Source organism: Copidosoma floridanum, unplaced genomic scaffold (genome assembly GCF_036245765.1).
Source record: "Copidosoma floridanum isolate Cflo_tuat_1 unplaced genomic scaffold, Cflo_Japanese_pri ptg000024l, whole genome shotgun sequence".
Classification (NCBI taxonomy): domain Eukaryota; kingdom Metazoa; phylum Arthropoda; class Insecta; order Hymenoptera; family Encyrtidae; genus Copidosoma; species Copidosoma floridanum.
Window position 1 is genome coordinate 8,907,314 of NW_028321901.1, and position 21,593 is coordinate 8,928,906.

Consider the following 21,593-nt stretch of genomic DNA (forward strand, 5'->3'; position numbering starts at 1 on the left):
ATATCACGTTGAAAATTTGGATACTTACTGTACATTGTAACAATTGATATATTTCAATTTGAATTCGACATTTTATATCATACTTTTAAACAAACATAATCTGTATCACGCTCATCACACACTAATCACAATAATATTTTATTCTTATGATTTTTGTAGTAGAACGTGATTGAAACAAAATATATATCCTGATTTTCATACTAAAAGTGATAACTACAAATGACGAAGTTTTGTTGCTTCTGAAATTATTTCAATTTTGTAAGCGTTTTTTATGACAGTAAGAATTTTTTAAAAAATCACCAACTAGAAAAATTTCTGTGATTTAAAATGGTTTCTTATTTGATATATCTCGTAAAATTTGTGCAACTATTTTCAAGGCTTTTTTAAGTATCATGATTCGAGATTTGCCCAGATGCGTAAGTGCCCCTCCTCTCATCCCTCTGAGAGCGAGCTGGCCTCCAAAATTCTCCGTTATTTTCCTTTTTCTTTCTTCTCCTATGCCTTTTTGTCTTCTAGAGGAGGGGTCCTCACGGACCTGTCCCATGCGGGGAGGTTAGTTTTTAGTCGGTAGGCACACCGGGTGAATCCGACACTACCACCGGATTAGCTGGGGTGTCTATGAAGATTTTCTCCTCCCCGCTTCATCAAACAAAAAAAACAAAAAATAATAAATAAAAAAAAAACAAATAAAATAATTACCATGAAAGCACCTCAAATTTTTTGATAACTTTTAGAAACTTCGTATTTTCAAATTTTAATTTCAAGAGATACCTTCAAGAAGTAAACTCAATATTTATTAGGTAAAATAACGGATAAATGACCAAAAATTTCCTTAACTTGTAAGGGGTTCGGTAGGTAATTCGTAAGGGGTCTGAACCATACCTGAACCAACACTATTCTCAAAGCTAGACTAAATTTGTATTTTTATTGCAGTTTTTTTAAATTTGCACTTTTAAGAAAGCATTCCAGAATTAGTACATTACTCATCTTAAGCGACAATATATTTGAAAACGTACAGGTGTTCTCATCTTTGTTCTTTGATTTCTCTTTATTTCTACATAAACTTTAACTAAGGTTTCTATTCTGAATCAAATAATTAATATTACACAATAATACTGCTCGTAACCAATGACGAAAAGTTCTTATCACTAACGTTTTTGCTGAAGAAGACGGACAAGTGCATACGACAGAAGTTCGAACGACCACTGGAAATAGTTTTCGACTTGGTCAAAAAAAAATTGTAGTGGTTGTTTAAACTTCTGCCATGCGTACTTGCCCGTATTTTCCAGGAAAAACCTTAGTGATAAGACCTTTTCGCCATTTGTTACGAGCATTATTATCATCTTATATTAGTACTAAATCGCTCATTTTTAAAGTCTCATCTTTTTTCTAGGCAAGAGGGTAGGCAGAAATTTACGCAACCACCTTTTCTAAAATAAATCCGCATCCAAAAAGTTGGCATATTAAAATTCTAATCTATCTCACTTTTTAACAGCAAATTCATTAAATTCACTTTTGTCAAGCTTATTTGTTGCCGATTTTAACTCGGAACTCATGCCTCGAAAATTTGTTCCATTGTCACAATATGTGCTTAGTGGAGTACCAAGCAGTGCAATGAAACATTTTAACGTCATAATTGCCGAGTTTGTACTTTAGCTGTGTGCCAATTTTAAGTTAATACCGCGAGTCAAAAGGCAAATTAAGAGTACTCCCCATCTTTTTTATTTTCTTCTACCAATTTTTACAGTTATTAGACCAAAATAATCCAACTAAATGTGAGAAAAAAAGAACGTTGCCGGTAAGCTAATCACGTAGGAGGTAAAGCGGTGATACATAGTTGTGCTGGTTGAGCGCGACGTAATTTATAAATCGTTCATGTACTCAACAAACTTCTCAAAGCCTGACGTAAGCCCAAAATCCAAAATTTTTGTTTTAGTTCACTAAAAATTGTTTCCTTATTTCCATGATGATATTTTTCATGATAGTATTTATTCAATAATTGCTCAAATTTTTCTTTCACATCTAAAGTTATTAAATTTGGAAATGAGTTTTTTTCCAGAAAACTTGTTAAAAAACTTAAGAACGCAAAATATTTCTATTATCTAAACTTAAATGTAAAGGTAAAATACGGCTTTTCTTGGAATAGTATTTAAATTTACCAAAGCATTTATTTCAACATTAAAAGAAATTGACTAGCTGATTTGAAAACAAAAAATTTCTACTTTTAATCTAAAATACAATTTTAAATTGTTTGACTTTTTCCATATTTCAACGGCTTTAAAAACTGCAGTTTCTGAAAATTTGTAACGTCGCAAATTGGGAAATACTCAGCTAGGCAAGCAATGATGAGTCAATAACAAATGACAGAAATATTTCGTTCCATACTTCTTTGGTCAATATAAGATCAAAAGACACCGGGAAAAAAGTTTTAGGGCTTTAATAGATTAACCAAACAGATAAGTTGTTTTTTAAAATAAATAAATAAAATTTGTTTGACGAAGATAAAATATCGACTAAGCACGAATTTTTAAGTATTTATTTTCGATCCACACGCTTTTTTAACACCTTTATCCACTCAAACGCGAATCTTAATGTAGAATGTTTAGGATAAGTCTCTCAAACTGGAAAAAGTCTCTTTAAGAATCTTGTCAAATTCAGCGCTGTTACAAGCTTTCGTAGCAATTGGTTACTGGCGCTTTTTTCCGAAAGCGCTGTGGGTAGATACGCGTGAGCTGTCTCAGAAATATCAACTATATTATACACTGCAGTTTTTAACATTTCCAAAGATTTAAAATGGAATATTTTTGAAGTTATACTTACATGTGCGCGTTATGCGTGAAGGTGACTCAATGATTTTAGGTTGTTGACCTTGAGAAAATGTGTCACTGAAGTGGATTTTGTATGTTACTCTCTTTTAACACCGCCCCCCTCACCGTACCGCCCCCTGCCTTTTTCGTTCCCACCACACCGCACGACGCCACGCCACCACAGCACAGCACGAACTTTAAATTTTATTGAATTTTATTTGTTTTTCTTTAAACAATTTTAAAAAAATAAAAAAAAAACTTTTTAACTGGATTTGACCTTCCAACCTGCGGCACTCTAATTAAGCCCCTTACCCACTCTCACATATTGCTTAGCCCTACCAAATGTCCTTTAAAATATTAGAAAATGCATGTGACTAAATGTAATTATAATATCTCATAGTATGACGTGCATCTATCAGAAACTTAACAGAGAAATGAATATTACAGGAAAAAGAATTAAAAGCTTGGTTTTACTTTTAAAAGTTTTTTCTAAGCTAAGGATGGTAAGATTAATATGTAATAATCATGGACTAATGTTTCATAAATTTTTTTATAGCACAGAGTCAATTTGTTTGCCTAATGAGTGGCTTGAAACATATTTATTGTGTCTTATATTAGAAGCATAGTTAGAGAGCTGTGAGGACGGATGCAGAGGCTTTTATAAATAAGAGGAGAAAGAGTGGGCTCCAAACAAATTTTTTTAATAAGTTAAATAACGGAGAAAATAAGAAATTCCGAAGAGTGTTGGGCGGAGAGAGGGAAACTGTGGAATGTCTTACCCAATTCTTTATAAAATACACGCATGAGTGTGTTTTTTAATTTTGTTTACGAATGCTACGTCTTATTTTTTACGTGAAGAGCGGAACTCGAAGATTTCTTTTACAAACAAATAAATTTATTTATGTTCATCATGAACCAACCGTTGATCTTAAGAGCTTATTGGTTATTACTTACAGTATGCTTCCCTTTTAAATCCGTTTACTCAGCGTCGTAGTGTTAAGTTTAACAGAATGTTATTTACGGGGTGATATTTGTACGTCATACAGGAAATCGACATTCAACTTACTGTATACAATTCTGTTTTATATAATGCAGCAGTTGCATATTTTAATTCGTCTTTTATTTTACATTCTTATAAAGGTCTTCCTCATATGTTAGACTGTTTACCTTGCTTTGTACTTAATCTATTACTCAAGCTAGAAACTTTTTTATGTCAATTGGAATCTTTAATCCTCAAAATATTTGAAATAGAAAAGCATCTAATTAACAGCTTAGTTATATGTTGCTGGATTTAATAAATTTAATGAAGCAAGTCAGGTTCAAATTAAAAAAAAAAAGTGAAATATGCTCATGTTGCGATAATTTTCGCTCAAATATAAGAAATCGATAATAAATAAACTTACCCATTAATAAATCGAAATTTTTTTTCTTATACAATAGATATCCTGTTACTTCAAATATAAACTTACTACTACTTAAGATGATATTTGTACAGTTAATTTTAAAAAAGTTATTAAAAAAATAAATTTTAGTCTTCTTAAGAATTAATTTTATTATTTAAGTACTGATATGTTTAGTAATGATAAAGCATTACCAGTATTTCATGTAGTTTTTAAAATAAATATTTCACTTCCGATAAGTTCAATAACAATTGCTTTTGCTTTAATGTTATATTTAATAATTTTTTTACCTTTAGTATTGTTTCATTACATAACTTATCATACATACATGAATTTGAAATTAACATTAGGATAAAATTGATTTAGAAAGTTGTTTGTTTGGTGGAAGACTGCACAACCTGGTGGAAGACTGCACAACCTTCGAAGAATACCTAAGGAAGATACCATTGTATTGAAGATTGTCAAACAAGATGATTAAAATGTAATGCCTTAAAATAACATGCAAAGTAACAAAAAAATTGTGTGAAGTAATTCAGAAAATCTCGTTCACAAGCAGTTTAGTTGCACCTATGAAGGTATTCGAGATCGTTAAAAATAATCTGAGTGTCAAAAAATTGAGAATTCTAATCTGATAATTCTTAAAAGTTAGTCTGTACTACAAATTTAGAGATGATAAAATTTTTGTAAAAAACCATTTGGCATGTCGTGTATAGAGTTTTTTCTTTTTCAAAGTAATAATTGTTTTAACGTGCATAGACAATGTAAAAAAAATTAGTAAAAAAGTTTTAGTGTTTTATTTCGGACCGTTTTACAGTAAAAATCAAGCGATAATTTGTTTATATGATTAAAATTTTATTTTTGAACAGTTATCAGTTAAATTATTAATCAAGATTCTGTTTTTCAAAAATATGGATAGTTGTGAAAACTTTTACGAGTAGTTATTTTAGTTATGAACCATTTTTAGAGAAACTCAAGTATTAACACAGTAATGTAAACTCTGGTATAAAGCTATTAACAGTTTAGTTGTGATTTTTATGTGTGTTCTCTGGTACGTCTAAGTCGGTTGACAAGTGATAAATTACATGTACATAAATCAACTTAATTTATCAGAATGTAATTTTTGAAATAGAGCACAATGGTAAAATCAGCTATAGCTCATTTTATTATCAGTTTGCTATAGTTTGTCAGTCACTATGGTAAGACTTTGCTAGTGGGGAAAAATTGCGACAAAAAATCAGGTCAACTTTTTCAAAGATAAGTCTGAGTGGGATTCCAAGTTTTGCTACTAACTTGGCACCTTTGCTTGACCTAGGGTTAGTCATTGTTTGAGTCCTGAGGGAGAAAAGTTAGGGTAGAATTCGAGAGAAAAGCCAGGGGTAAGGGTGAAAAGAGATGTTCACAAGGTTAGTTGTGGAAATTTGTGACAGGAGTAATGGGTTAAGTGGAGTAATGAAAGATGAGGTCAAGGGTTCATTAATTAACATGGAGATAATTCAAAGCATCCATAAAAATCACTAAAGTGGTGTGCAGATAGGAAATATCATTTTATAAAGGATGTAACTCTATACCCCTATCAAAAACTCTACCGTAATAGTTAATTATAATGTAATGAATTAAATAATTGCAGTTAATTTACCGTTGCGTGTGGACCTCCACTATTCAATAAATCTCCGCCAGGTATATTTGAATCATCTTTGTAAATTTCATCACTTATGTTTCTGCCTGTGGCAGGATTTACTATGTCTGTTATAGCTTTTGTCCTTATTTTCTTGGTTAAACGCGCTGATGAATTAGAATTTCCAGTATTGAAACTCGAATACATATCTGTAATGAGAAAAATAATACAAGAAATTGTTCAAATTCCATTAAAAATTTTTTTATGCTACATTACTCATTTAAATGCATAAAATAAACTTAACGAACTAAACACGAAACTTGATATTTTAACCATAAGAATCTGAAGGTTTTTAATACTGTATTATACAATGATGTTTTTATAAACTTAAAAAAAAATACAATAAAACTAAGCTTAAATATAACATTTATAAACATCTGTGGGTATTGGTTTGGATGATTATACAAATTACAGATTTCATCTCACTTGGATGTCTTTAAGTCAAAACATTTCATATTTCGAATAATAGAGTATTTTCATAGTTAAGGTATTTAGAACGAAATCATTGGAATTTTCTTGTTTTTTCAAGCATTATACGTTCTGATGTTAATGTTTCACTTTCACTCAATGTAAGTACAAGCACATATTACTATATGATGAATAAAAAAATTAATAACTTCTATGGCTTCCGGCCTGAGCTTCAAGTTTCAAAGTCTGTAAATTTTATTGATATTTGTTAAAACCACTTTGTTAATGCTTTTATTTGAGTCAAGTCATTGTTTGTACTGTTTGTAGTCTGTCATCTGCAGTGTTGTCAGTTTGTGACTTTATCCATGGTTACACACACTTATGTACTAACACATAAAATTTATAAGAATTGTGACACATTTGCCAGAGATGCGACGAACCAAAGTTAATACTTTAGTTATTTTACTATTTGGGAAGAGATTGCAATACACCAGCTCTTGTGCAGCGCCAATAGCAGCAGCTGGTAGTATCGCATAGGTATTAAAGTTGAGTAGCCTTTTTTCTTAATTTAAAAACACTTACCAAGTTACCACTTCACTGTAGCTGCAGTTAGCGCTACCCAATGTCACTGAATAAACGACACAAAGTAAAATTAATATGATGTATATTCACTACTATGAACACTTTGATTACAAATGATCCATGGCACACTACGAAGGCAACGACCCCCACGTCATGGCTTGCTGTCGTGGATTTAATTTGTTGCTAATAACATGGGCATTAAGTAACAACTTCTGATAGGGAACTTCGGGTTGACTCTATTATTCTTAGTTAGGTAATTAGAGACAAAAACTTTTTTACAACACAACACACAGTACCAAAAGTAGGTATTTACACCCACCGGGATATATCCGGGAAAGTTCTCCGTTGGCATCCTCAAATGCGCTGTCTGAATCCGGAGCACTGAGAGTTGACGTGGTCCTGCTGGTGTTCGTACAGCTGGGGACTTGGTAGGGGCAGCGTACAATTGTTCATCTGGAGGAAGTCTGCTAATGCTACGCCACGCTACTTTAGTGTCAGCCTCGAGCCGAACTCAAGTGATTATCCTTGTCTTGGCAATCAGGCACATTGTACGCTGTACGGCCCCCTGTGTATTAGTAGCCAGCACATCACAGTGGATTAGCCACCATTATTTTGTTATCTCTCGGTACTCAAACACACTGGTAGCTGTCGTTCACACATATAAATACCCTCAACAGCACTCATACGTTACAAGGGTACAAGGTAGGAAGCACGGGACAAGAGTCAGATCGAGCCCTATAATTATTTTTAGTGCTGTAGCCTCCAAGCCTCACTCCAGAATTTTGCATATAGAAGCAAGCCACAGGCAGGAGAGAGAACTACTTGACTTCCAGTGACGAGGGTTCTGTGACGTATTTGGATGTACTGCCTATTCACCACGTTACAGAATATATAAATACATCCATGAATAGGGACTTTACAGAAAATTAATTTCTTACTAATAGATCTGTATGCGAAGAATGTAGAAATACATTTTTAAGATGCATTTTAATGACATTTTTTGGGAAATCAAATATGTACGTAAAAAATCTCAGATTATTTATTTTTATGCATATCAATATAATAATGTCGGGTTTATACAGCATGAGTTGTTACAATAGAACTACTTTCAAGACCATTAATAGCTCAAATGTTTAAGTATTATACTTCATTATCTGCGCCTAAGTGCAACGTTAAAGAACTTTTAAACAGGAGTTGTTGAGATGATTGTTGAATGAATTTTTTACTTTTTTCGACGATGATAAATTTCATTTTTTTAGGTAACGTTATATAATTTATTTCTAATTATTAGACAGCACTCAAAACATACGTAATTTTCAATATCCTTACAACCTAGAAAATATTTTCTAAATACATATTTAGTTGAATCAGACAAGTATCTATGCATACAAATTTATTTGTTTAATTTAAACTATTTTGAGCTAATTTAAGGTTGTTATTTTCGGTCAATTTATTCTATTACTGCTTGCAGTAGCTATTATCATTGCGTGTGATTGCACTTAATTTTTATCGACTGAATTTGGCCCTATCTGGTCTAGTTTAATTATTATCAACTTATTGAATGTTTAAAACGGTTTTTTTTGTTTCTATCCTTTGCAAGCGATTATATTACCAAACAAAATACACTACCGTTCAACTAACATTTTATTAAGCACTTGGTGGGTACTTGGCGGGCCCTTTGTAGGAAATCACGGGCTATAGGATGTCAATTTCTTGATGGGAACTTGCCAGGTACTAGCTAGGTAACGGGAAATTGACGTATACTGGGTGGGTACTTGATGGTTACTTGGTGAGAATTGAGCGAGTAATTGATAAGAAAATGGTAGATATTGGGTAAAACTTTACGGATACTTGACGTAGACTTGTCAGGTACTTGGTGGGCACTAGTGGGACTTGATGTTCTTGACTTCAGTATCCACCATATACTTTTCAAGATCATGTCAAGAACCCATCAAGTACCTAATTATTAGATTACAATTTACAAAAGTTGTGTTAAGTTGCCTTATAAGTTGGTGATAATCAAAAAGCTAAAGCCACACTGCTGCCCTACTTACTGACAAATAGCTCGTTGCTATGCAGTTGTTTTTTTACACCAAATACACTTTGTGTCAGCCCACACAACTAAAAACTCGTTCTAAATCGGCCAAAATCGAACAATCTTGTAACAAGCCTTAATTAAGAAATCATTTTTTGACGAATTTAATTTCAAAATACGTTGGTATACACGCTAGTTACCGCTGTTTAAGTACTTATACATGTTACTGTCGATAATGAGTTTATAAGCTGTTATTTATTCTTTCACTTGTATTTTTAGATGAACAAAATCTGATTTGAACATGTAAATCGGCAAAATATAGCGGATAGTCATTCTCTCAACAGTACTAGTGTCTTCATGGCAGAAACAATTGTGCGACAATTATACAGGAGAATAGCAGAACTTGTATACATAATTTTTTATAAGAGACAAATGATGATTTGAATTGGAATCAAAATATTTGTTATTAGTGGTTGATGCCGTATACCAATCAAAGATGATTTTATTACGTCCTTTTGTACGACAAAGTTCAAAAAGTTTATCTTAATATCTTTCTTAATTTCACAAGAATATTTCATGTGTTCGTCCTGTCCTATGAAAGTGTAAATCATTTTATGTATATCTGTTTTGCGACATATTATCTTATTTTTTGAGTGTATTGGAAAATCTTTAACTTTGTTTTTCTATTTCTGTAACTCTGTTTAATAGTATTTCTTAAATTTACGAAAAAAATAGAATATATATGTATCACTGTTCATAACTAGCCCAAAATTTAAGTCAATCACATTTGAAGAATGAGTTTTTAGAAACGTGTTTTTACCTGTAGATCGATTGTAGTAAGAAATGAGAAAATTTATGTTTTTATGTATTAACTATAAATTTAGAATCATTTCCTTTTTAATTCTCTCTTAAAATTTTTTTTAATTTTTGGATCTGTATAATTCACTATTTTCGATTGTAAGTAGTCAAGTTTGTATTTTTGTTATTTGAACAAAATACTTACTCTAGCTTAATTCTGACATGTTTTTTGTTCACACATCACGTTACTGATTTATTTGTCATAATTTTAATTTGGAATTTTTTTAACACCACTTTACCTTGCACTCAGGTAAGCTTTACTAAGAATTCGTTTTAAGTTATTCTTTTAAGAAATTTTTATACTACAATTAGATTTTTTTCTTTCTTTCTCTATCTCAATACTTTTGATTTAAAGTGTATGAGGATTTAACTTCATAATTCAATATCAATATATACATGTTCATCTTCGTAAAGTCGAATCTATTTGTACTTTTAGTTCATGCCATTGAATCTATCATTGCAGTAGCTATAATTAAGAGTTATAATAATACGTTATTATTTGCTGTGCCTATGTTTGTATTATTCTGCTTTTGTTATTTATCTGTCAGCATGCAATCATCAATCAGCGTGAGGTAATAAGGGTCGTTAAACGTGGAATGGGAAAATTTTTTTAATGTGACTGGTATAAATACTTTAAGAATAAACATTGATTTATATTTTAATCGTAATGCGATAGGGGACGTTAATTATACAATGCAGGACTTAGATCGACAGTTTAGGTTAAAGGTACGTCTTGAAAATGATGGTAGTAATAATAAGTACAAACGCGTGCCTAACAATTTGTTGCCTTACATGAAGATAGGTTAAATAAAAGTTGTAATTTAAGAACTATATCAAGAATGAGATATCAAAACAGAAAAAGTGAAAATAAATACTTGCTTAAGGGAGAGAAAAGATAATGCAAGTTGCATAACAGAGAAGCAGGACCTATGTAATACATTGAATGGTAAGAAAATAAAGCAGAGTGCGTGTAAGTGAGTATAATGCCTGGATCGGAGAAGAATGTTATAACCATCCCTTACTTCTATACACTGAGGTCACAAGTATATTTTAAGTAATTTTTATTATAAAATATTCAAATGTACTACCAAACTGAAGCTATCGTGAATGTAAATCTTCGTGTCATTCAGAAGTGTAAAAGGGCCTCAATACTCAAACGTATGACATGAAAATACATCTCATACTGAAGCTCGTAATTATTCTATATGAGCCGCCTAATCAAAGGCCCATATCAGCCCACGATAATCACTTTTGTCATCAGCAACGAGTCCGGCACTTTGACTAGAGAGCTCTGCTCTTCAAAGTGCCGTAGTAAATTTTTTTAATATCGCAATAAATGGCGAAATTATATCTATATATTTAATTTCTACTTTTTATACTAAACCTTTCATATTATACATTACTCTGGCCAAACAGGCGACGAAGACGCTATTGCAGTCTCCTAGTTTTCCCCGTCCCCCAAGTGAATCATCTCATGTATTTCTCGGGTAAAGGGCGGATCTCCGGGGCAGTGCGAACTAGAGCTATCCTCTAGATAAAGTAGCTAGTAGACTGGCGCATCTTCAGGGCAGTGCTAACTGGAGTTATCCTGGGGCATTGGCGACTTACCATACCCGACAGTTGCACAAGAGAGTCAACAAATCCATACTTAGTGATATCATTAATCGCGAGGCGTTTGTGTATCACGAGTCAGGGGCATTGTGAATCTGACGACGTTCCTGCACACTCCCACTGAGGTATCTCGTGATACGTCTAAGAAGTTAGCAAGCCACTTTTGAGTAATAGCTTTCTGATTGGCACAGGAATTTCCAGTTTTTTGCATTTAAATTGCAGTTCAAATTCCAATCTTGCAGCTGTTCATTATTACAATAAAAACTGATGCACTACTAACTTCACAGGACGTTATCAGTCCACTTACCCCAGTAACGACAACCAAGATGACTGCAAAATTCTGCGTGGGCTAGAAATTTTCAGTTTTTTGCATTTCTCCGAATAGTTTGATGTCGATTTTGCATTTGTTCAGTATTTTTTAAAATAACATGCACTGCTATCTTCACAGGAAGATAGTAGGCCACTTACCCCTGTAACAACCAAACCGACTGAAAAATTCAGTATGGGCTAAGAATTTGCAGTTTTTTTGCACTTCTTCGAATAGCACGATGCCAATTTTAAGAGTTATTTTATTTTAATTAATAATAATTATTGCTGACACCTGTACACGTAAAAAGCAAAGTACTCGTGCATGTAAATGTGTCTTACTGTAAAACTGTGTAGGATGAAGGTTTAACCAAAAGTTCGGTAAAATTCTGTATATTGTCTAGTTTATTATAGTTTTTATTAATATTGGTGAATTTTTTGGTTTTTCGAAATAATAAAAAAATAAAATAATAATAAAAAAAAAATTGTAACCTTCAAATTTTATGTGAAGATGATAAATATGTAATATTTATTATAAAGAATCTATAATTTTCCGTTACACTTTTATGCAGTAACTTTTCAAGAAGATATTTACGGAATTTCTGATGAAAATCTTCTTTTTTTTTTAATTTGAGACGCAGTTAAGTGATACAAAAATTTTCGGATTCCTTTCAATATCTTGAGTAGCATTGCGTTTAGAACGTAAAATTTCGAGTAAAAGTTTAAGTGGTAATAATTCTCGAAAGGATCAAGTCTTACAAAAAAACTAAAAAAAAAAAAAAAAAAAAAAACTTTAATTATTTAAAGAAGCGACAATGAGACAAAAGGCAAACGTAGTAAAATATGAAAAAGTAGTACTTGCAGTTCTTTAAATTTAATAAAAATTACGTGTGTGCAGTTTTTCATGTGCTTAAAGATGTGCACCCAGTCTGATGCCAAAATTTTTAAATGACGGCTTATTTCAATACTGTTGATTTTTTTCCGGATTACCCCAACAGCCTACTGGCTTAGTCACCGGGGCTACCCACACACCATTTATGTGTGGGGATGTATTACCACAACCATGTTACCAATCTCCTAACTGATATCATACCTTATACCATGGGCACAGTAAGAATTACTCCAGTGAAATACCTTGCCAGTTAAGCTGGCATCCTCTGCACCGATAGTGCATCGGGCCCACTTGTTAATGTGTAACCTTTCCCCGGAGAAGACTTTATATTTTAGGACGTCCACTCCTCACTGGTGAAGCTGGCTCCCTCTGCCAAAGCATCGAATCCAGGCTAATTAGCATTCCCGGAGAAGCCTTATCTTTCAGGGATCACTCCTCACCGGTAGGGCCATCGTTCCCTGTCCGGTGTCTGGCATCGGATACGCTAATCCCTGTACCTAAAATAGCGCTAAAAATGTTTCGCATTCACCCAGGCTTAAAGACCTGTAGGAAGCAAGGAGAAAACGCTGGAATCACTCTGAAGTAAAACTCCACGGAAAAACCGACCCCAAAACAGCCGGGGCTTGATAGGAACTTTTTTTGATGACAACAGTTTTTGAAAAGATCTGCATTTACCGAGAATTAAACCTAAGGTCCTTACATTAGTGTTGTATTAGTATTAAGCTCGCTTACCACTGAGTTAACACCAATACATTGCAAAATTGTTAATTAAAAATTTCGATTTTCTGTACACTTGGTACGATATGAATCTTTACACTTGATACAATATGGTTACAATGTAAATAGAGATCTGCTTAGCTGACATTAGTAAATACCAGTAATACCTTAGAAGTCGAGAATTTAATATAAATAAACAAAAAAGTTTAAAAAAAATCCTATCTCTAAGAATCGTGATTTCCTCGGTTTGGAAGGGACAGCTTGGCAACAGAGTGCATTCGGTCGCACTTATGTTTTTACGAATTAATACAAAAATGTTTATTGTAGGATTACTACAGGCACAAAAAAATTACGTCAATTTTAACGGTAAAAACAACGATTCCGTTGTGATAAACGAATCCTGACTATAGTTGTTTCATTAGCTCTAGGGTAATTTTTGTAAAAATCAATCTCAATTAGCAATACTTTTTACTGTGAAGCTGCAGTAATCTGACAATAATCAGTGAATAAGGTTATGATCTTTACTATTGACAGAATTTTTTGTCTTAATCAGGGGAAAAATTTATTGTTGTTGCTTTAACGTTCATGATTTATGAGACTTTTTTGTCCACGAAGGAACCGAGTTACGATACATTTTATTTTCTTGGCCGTAACAGCCTCATTTATTACTGTGTTAACCTCAGACCTAGCCTAACCGTAAAGACTGTAGGCAACCGAAGGTGCCCGGTGGCAGCGTGAAGGGGCAAACGGTCGGTCCGAAGTAGGCTGCCGAAATAACCGAAGTAACCTAGCCTTATTCCATATAAAATTATATCAATTTTTAATTCATACATATGTTTACATTTGTTTGTACATAATGTGCGGTTATAAATACACTTTTAACATTTTTATATTATTGGAGAGAAATATAAGTTAACATTCTTGTTCCAATTAGTATGACCTCGACAGAGGCGCGCAACACATGCAGCTCAGCGAGTGGGTACTACAAGTCAGAGGGGCCTTGAGGGGGCTCACACAGGAGCACAATGTAAATCTGTAAATCTCATAATGTTGAGAACGTTTGAGATCCAGTTTGGTGTGTGTGTGTTAGCCCTACTCTTGGCTTTCTCACTATCTCTCTCTTTAACCGAGACGGCTTGAGCTCCTTCCAAGCGAGCGCCTCGGCCGATTCCCTGGTTAGAAGCCAACCAGTATGCAACTTCTCGCTTTGCCCGAGTTTGCCAAAGGAAGCATGGCAATGTTATCCCTTTTTGCCCTTGTCGGCTCAAGTGCTTAACGCAGCCACTCTCTCGCTCAGCCCGAGTTCACCAGCCTCAGTCCAGGCGTTAGTATTACAGCATAAGTAGTTTTTTTTGGATTATAATTTAATCGGCTCGTCGTCTTGAAGTCGTGTTTCATCAAATCTTCGTCTTGAATCAAACGAACAAGGTCATGGCTCCTATCGACTCGTCGTTTTAATTCAAGCAAAACTCCAATAGTTCTAGTTTAATTGTCTTAGATTCAGTTTATAAGCTTTGTTTACTTTGAATGAGAACTTTTCTCGCGTCGTGGTTCTTTCCTCGCGCTCATCGACATATTTCTTATGCGATTGTATATATATATATATATATATATATATATATATATATATATATATATATATATATATATATAAAATAAATATTGATGAATAAATCACGATTTTCTTATTGATTACAAGTGTGATGTAGGTCATTTTAATTTCAATTTTGCCTTTTTTGCTACTAATAGTCGATTCCCGACTCGACTGACAAAATAATATAAAACATTTGCACAAGTAATTCGAGGCTCCCTAAAGGCATCATTCCTTAGCTGAGCGAATAACAGCAAAATTTACAATTCTGTACATTCATTTGAAAATAAGAAATGAAGTTAAATGATAGCGTTTAAAAAATTAAGAAAGCAGAGAACTTCTAGATCAAATGATAAGTTCAGCCTTCGAAATCAAAATATTTGGTTGTTCTGCAGATAGCAGTATGTTGTGTCACAATGTAGAAAATCTTGAAACTCATGAAATTCTAGTTGTTCAACAAACGGAGTCGGTGATAAAATCCAACTGCTCTTGGAATAGTTTTTAAAAATTTTAAACATTGATAAGGAGGGAGGGTAGCCAGAATGAATGAGAACGTTAAACTTACTAAACCCTTAAACGAAAAACAGTGCTTTCATTTAAAAAAAAAAATTCACAATCAGTATTTACAACTGTGTCAATATATATGCTTGCTCTTCTACTCTTCTGTATATATTCCATAAAAAGAAGCAAGTTTAGTTAGGTTTTTACTATTTCAGCAGCCAACCTCCAACCTACCATTCGCCCCCTCACGCTGCAACCGTAGGCCCACCTTCGCTACTTCGATTTTTGGCAATATGCCGTTAGCGCGCTTGGCTCGCGGCAGGCAACGGACGCTTAGGGTGGCAGTTTCAGGGGGAATTTTTGTCAACTGAACCTTTTTCTTACAACGAAAGGGATGGTGAAAGAAATCTAGAAAAACTTTTCTCTTATACAAAGTAAACATTCCATATGTGGTTAGGCTAGGTCCAAAGTAAACATAGTAATTAAGGAGGCTGTTACGGCCAAAAAAAGTAAAATGTATCGTAACTTGGCTCCTACGCGAACAAAAAAATTTGCATTAATTGTGAACGTAAAAGCAACAGTAAGTTTTCCCCTCATTAAGACAAACAATGCCGTCAACAGTCCATCGTTTGTCAATAGTGCATATTATTACCTTTTTCACTAATTACTGTAGCTTTACGGTAAAAAGTATTGCTAATTAAGATTGATCGTTACAAAAAAATTACCTTAAAGCTATTGAAACAACTATAGTCAAGATTCGTTTGTCACAACTGTACCGTTGCTTTTACCGTCAAAATTGAATGCACTTTTTTGCTAAGCTTTATGTTCCAAAGCAATGACATTTCAGTTCTTAGTAATAGAATTTTTTTAAACTTTTTGTTTATTTATATAAAAATCTTAATTTCTAAGGTATTGCTAATATTTTTTTGATACATATATCGATTGCAGCAAAGTAGCTCTCGATTTATATTGTGTCCATGTTGTATCAAGTGTACAGATTTATATCGTACAAAGTGTAAAAAAATCGAAATTTTTAATTAACAATTTTGCAAAGTAGCAGTGTTGGCTCAATGGTAAGCGTGCTTGGTACTGATACAACACCGTTCTAGGGGTCGTGGTTTCGATTACCGGTAAATGCAAATTTTTTCAAAAACTGTTTTCATCGTTAAAAATTCCTATGAAGCCCTATCTGTTTCGGGGCAGCTTTTTCCGTGGAATTTTCCTTCAGAGTGATTTCAGAGTTTATTGCTTGCCCCACAGGTCTTCGGGCCTGAGTGAATGTAAAGCAGAGTTAGGGCTATAGACAGGGATTAGCGGATCCGATTCCAGGCGCTGGGACAGGGAGCGCCGACCTTACCGGTAAGGAGCGGTTCCTGAAACATGGGGCTGATCTGAAGGGCTGCTAATTAGCCTGGATCCGATGCTTCGGCATAGAGCGCCTGCTTAACCGGCGAGAAGTGGACGTCCTAAAATATTAAGTCTTCTCTGGGTAAAGGCTACACATTGACTAGTGGATCCGATGCACCATTGGTGTGACGAGCCTGCCAGCTTAACTGGCAAGGTAATTCACCGGAGAAACTTCCACTGTGGCCATGGTTATGATAAGGTACAACAATAGTTCGAAGATTGGTTAAATGGGTGCGGTAATACACTTTCACATGTAGGTGGTGACTGGGTAGCCCCGGTGACTAGACTAAAAGGGTAACGCGGTAACCCGGTAAAAAAAAAAAATTTGAACAATTTTGTAATAAGCCGTCATTTAAAAATTTTATCGACAGACTGGGCACAAATGTTCAAGCATGTAAAAAACTGCAGCAAACGCGATTTTAATTAAATTCTAAGCACTACAAATACTGTTTTTAATATTTTACTACATTTGCCTATTCTCTCATTTTTGCTTGTTTAAACGATCAAATTTTTTTTTTAATTTTTTGTAAAACTAAATTTTTTGTTAAGAATTATTCCCACCAAATCTTACTACAATACTTCTCGAGGTACTGAATTAAATCTGAAAATTCTTTTTTTATCTAACTGCTTCTCAAATTTTTTTTCGATATTTTGATCTGGAATTTCGTAAACATGTTGCTGAAAAGTTACTGCATCATAGTACAATGAAAAATTCTAGATTTTTAAAGATTATTATCACATATACATCGATTGAACATAGAATTAAAAGGTTATAATTTTTTTTTTGAAAAACCAACAAAACTCATTAACATTTGACAAAAACTATAAGAAACAGAGTCTAGGTAATAATACTGAACTTTTGGTCGAACCTTCATCCTATAAAATTGTACAGTAAGACATACTTACATTCACGGGTAATTGTCTCGTTACGCGTAAAGGTATCAGCTATAACTATTGATAATTTAAATAAAAGGAATATCAAAATCAGCATCGGGATATTCGGAGAAATGCAAAAAAACTGTAAATTCTTAGCCCATGCAGAATTTTGCAGTCGGCATGGTTGTTGTAGAGGTAAGTGGACTGCTAACTTCCAGTGAAGTTGGCAGTGCCTTAGTTGTTATTGTTTTAATCAGGTCGTGTATCAGAACAGTACTGATTCTCATAAGACTGCACGTTAAAAGTTCAAAAATAAAATTATTAATATCTTACTTTATGAGCAATAAAGGGATTTGAAATTTGAATCGAAAGTTTTGCATACACTAATTGATCTCTGTTCAAAGAATTATCAATATATTGACGTTAATTCTCTTAGAGAGTGAACTCCCTTAACTGCTCGCGAACACAACTATCCATGAATTCGCTGACTGCTAACTTCCTGTGAAGTTAGCAGTAAATCAGTTTTTAGTGTTCTAATAAACAACTGCAAAGTTGGGATTTGAACTGCAAATCAAATGTTTTAAATCGTTTTTTATGTTTCTGGGTTCAGTTCTTTCATACTGAATTGTAAAAAATTCATGTGTAATGTATACTTTACAACGTCACATATATATGGTGTTTTCTGTAACTTTTAAAATAAAATATTTTTCAGGTACTAAACCTATTTCAATTCTTATTTTTAAGAAGAAAGAAGAAATACGCATCGACTATTTTTCAAAATTACACAAGACGGACCAAACATAATTTTTTATGCAAAGACCTAATTATAACACGATGGGTACTAGTTTTTGTGGGTTCACCTTAAGCATTCGGGCCATACCCTCAGCGGAAGCAGAAAGCAGAAAGCACAAAGCACAGAAAGCTCCAGCCCGCGCATCCATATCGATGAACGCAAAATCATCACCATAGAGTCAAGCCTAAGACAATCATGGTAAAACCGGCAAAGGGGAAAAATTACGCAGAGGTTTTGGTCCTCATATAGAAAGTCGACGTAATCTAGCTTGGGGCGGGTATGTGGTCTGTTAGAGAGACAAGAGCAGATGTTTTCATTGAGCTAAGGGATACCAATATCGAGTGCCATGATGCGTTTGCCGAGGCATTGAAAAACGCTGTGGTGGACGGGGGTGGCATTCGGACGCTCGCTCCACGCTTGACTTGAGAGATACGAGACGTGGACCCTACAGTGACCCAGGAGGACATTGAAGCCTCAGTAAGGGGCTGCTTTGCTGGCCAGGAAGTGCCCAATGTGGTCGTGCACCTGTCGATAGGCCCTGTCGGGGGAAATTAGGTGACATACATCGAGGCTCCCACGTCATCTGCGGTGGTTCTTGATGGACGGAGCCACTTCGAACTCGGCTGGGTTAACTGCATAATTTGGCCCAAATCACGGCTAAAGGGGCTACTAGAGCGAGAAGGTACCAGTTCTACAGATACACCTTGATAGGACTGGACTTGTTAACGATTTGTTTGACCAACTCGCTCAGGCAAACGACGTGGACATGATCTTCATTAACAAGTTCTCGTGCATCATCGAGGCGTAGCTGGCACATCAACAGTACTAGATGCGTGGCCATCCTGATCCGTAGTAGCATGTTCTTGGTTTCCGACTCAGAGGAAAAAAAGGAGTTCGTGGACAGGAGTGGCTGCGTGACCTATGTGAGTTGCTACATATCCCTTAACATTGCGATTATCGTCTTCAGAGAACGGCTTACCAAACTCGAGAATAGTTTTCGTGGATTCGGGGAGTGTGACGATGTTGTCTTTGCCGGCGACTTTAACTCCAAGGCCAACACTTGGGGATTGCGAAGAACCGACTCCAGAGGACAGGCGGTGCTAGAGATGGCTGCAAGGCAAGACCTTATTGTCATAAACACTGGTAGTTCAGCAACGCTCAGGCAGCCCTGAAACCGGGGCACGATCATCGATCTGCTGGTATCGTCACAAATTGCGGTACGGATGTCCGACTGGCAGGTCTTGGAAGACTACACGGTTAGTTATTACCAGTATGTCAGATTCGTCTTAAGCGAGAACCGTAGTGCAAGGTGGTCCGACGAAGCGTTTCCGTCCTAAGTCCTTAAGGTCATAGCTGCGGAGAAACCATACGTTTTGATAAACATGCTTAAGGCATGTCTGCAAGTTGGACTGTTCAGCGAATGCTGGAAGATCAAAAGGCTTGTCCTTAAAGACAAGGGAAAACAACTTCCCTCCCTCCCTCGTCTCATCGTCATCCTGTTCCTTAGGCATGCTGGACAATTCTGGGAAAATACTCGAGAGGATGATAAGATCTCGCTTGAGAGGTGAGGTCAAAATCTCGGACAACCAATACGGATTCGGAAGGGGACGTTCGACGGCGATGACTGTGGCCAAAGTTCTTGAGTTAGTCAAGGAGGCATAGAATCTTGACGCAGATCTATGGAACATGGTCTACGACAAACTCCTTTGCTTTTGATGTCTCCAGGGGGCAAGCTGACGGGCTTTGCTAATGACATAACATTGCACGTCAGAGCTTAATTTCGAAAGGAGGCCGAGAGCAAAATACGGTGGCGGTCGCGATAGTGTCGGAATGACTTCAGGATCACGGTATCGAACTGACGATCTAAAAGACGGAAATGGCAGTCCTCACCAGACATATATGGTTTAAAGGGGACTTCCACCTGAGTGTTCCGAGTGAGGTAATCTGTGCGAGTCTGGTGGGGCGCTACTTGGGAGTGTGAGTCAACTCACGTCTTACATTCTCAGAGCACATCAAGAGAGCAGCCAAAAAAAGCTGCTAGGGTATCTGGGGCGCTTTTACGGGTAATGTCGTGATTAAGAAATTTCCTGGGCTACAGTGACGAAAGTCATTGCACTGTTTCTGGAGTGCGCCCTCCTCCACAAAGGAAAACTATTGCCACTACTAGAATTATTATAGTCCCGAATTAGACCTAAATCGGCCGAATAGGCTGCGCCACACTGCCATACGCTATTGTCTGAAACTTAATGTTTCTGTAATTAACATTTTCGGTACTTGAACTCTTTCGATTTGGATAAAACTTTGACGTTCTGTAAAGTAACTTTAGACAAATAAGAGTATGTTTGAAAAATGTCCATACGTTCGCTACAAACTTTCTTATAGCAGTTTTTCGGAAGGACTTTTTTTTTGGTTTTTATTTCGACAAAATCAGCTCAACTATATTTTTAATAAATGCACAGAGTTTTAGTAAAAAAACACCCTCCGAAAAAGTTATAAGCAAATTTAGGAGCGTTTACATTTCACTGGACCAACCATAGGCTTTTTAAAATCTAATATTTATTACCACTAACTGAATACTATTATTTACTCTAAAAGATTTTTAGCAACTTTTTTTAATTTCATAACATTGACTGGATAAATCGTATATGATTAAAATTTTTATTGAGCTTCAATACTATTCTTTGTTACGAATAATAAAAACAAATAATGTTCTTGTAATAACGTACCAGCTTGAGAAATTGGCATGCTGATGGCATGTATTGTTTGTGATTGTTGAGATTGTTGTGGATGTTGAAGACTGTTCTGCGATACTAGTGCAGATGCTTGAGCATTATTTAATGAAGTTGGTACATGTTGGTTGTTATTTCCAACGGCAGTAGTATTTCCTCTTACATTTATTTGGGCGTTATGTTGTTGGTAGAAAACTGAAAGAAATAGATTTACTTTTCATTAATACGTTTACTACGTTAACATAATTTAAGCTAAAACTAATTAAAATAAGAGCTTTTCAGTACATATTAAATAAATTCTGTCAATATTCTTTGTTGACAAGCTAAGAATTATTAAGAAAGCGAAATAGAAGGTACGAAGCATAAAAGTAGATCAGACTTGCAGATATAAAAGGTTCTTATCGT

General features: G+C 34.8%; 1 protein-coding gene across 2 annotated transcripts in view; it reads right to left on the reverse strand.

Moving 5' to 3' along the window:
* Eif4g (eukaryotic translation initiation factor 4 gamma) overlaps positions 1–21,593 on the reverse strand; it is a 763,642-nt gene that overhangs the window by 550,517 nt on the left and 191,532 nt on the right. For both annotated transcript variants that reach the window (XM_089595035.1, XM_089595034.1), the window contains exons 5-6: positions 21,186–21,383; positions 5,844–6,031 (exon numbers count right to left, since the gene is read on the reverse strand). In XM_089595035.1, the coding sequence (XP_089451161.1) occupies positions 5,844–6,031; positions 21,186–21,383 (386 nt within the window). The remainder of the gene's footprint in view (positions 1–5,843; positions 6,032–21,185; positions 21,384–21,593) is intronic.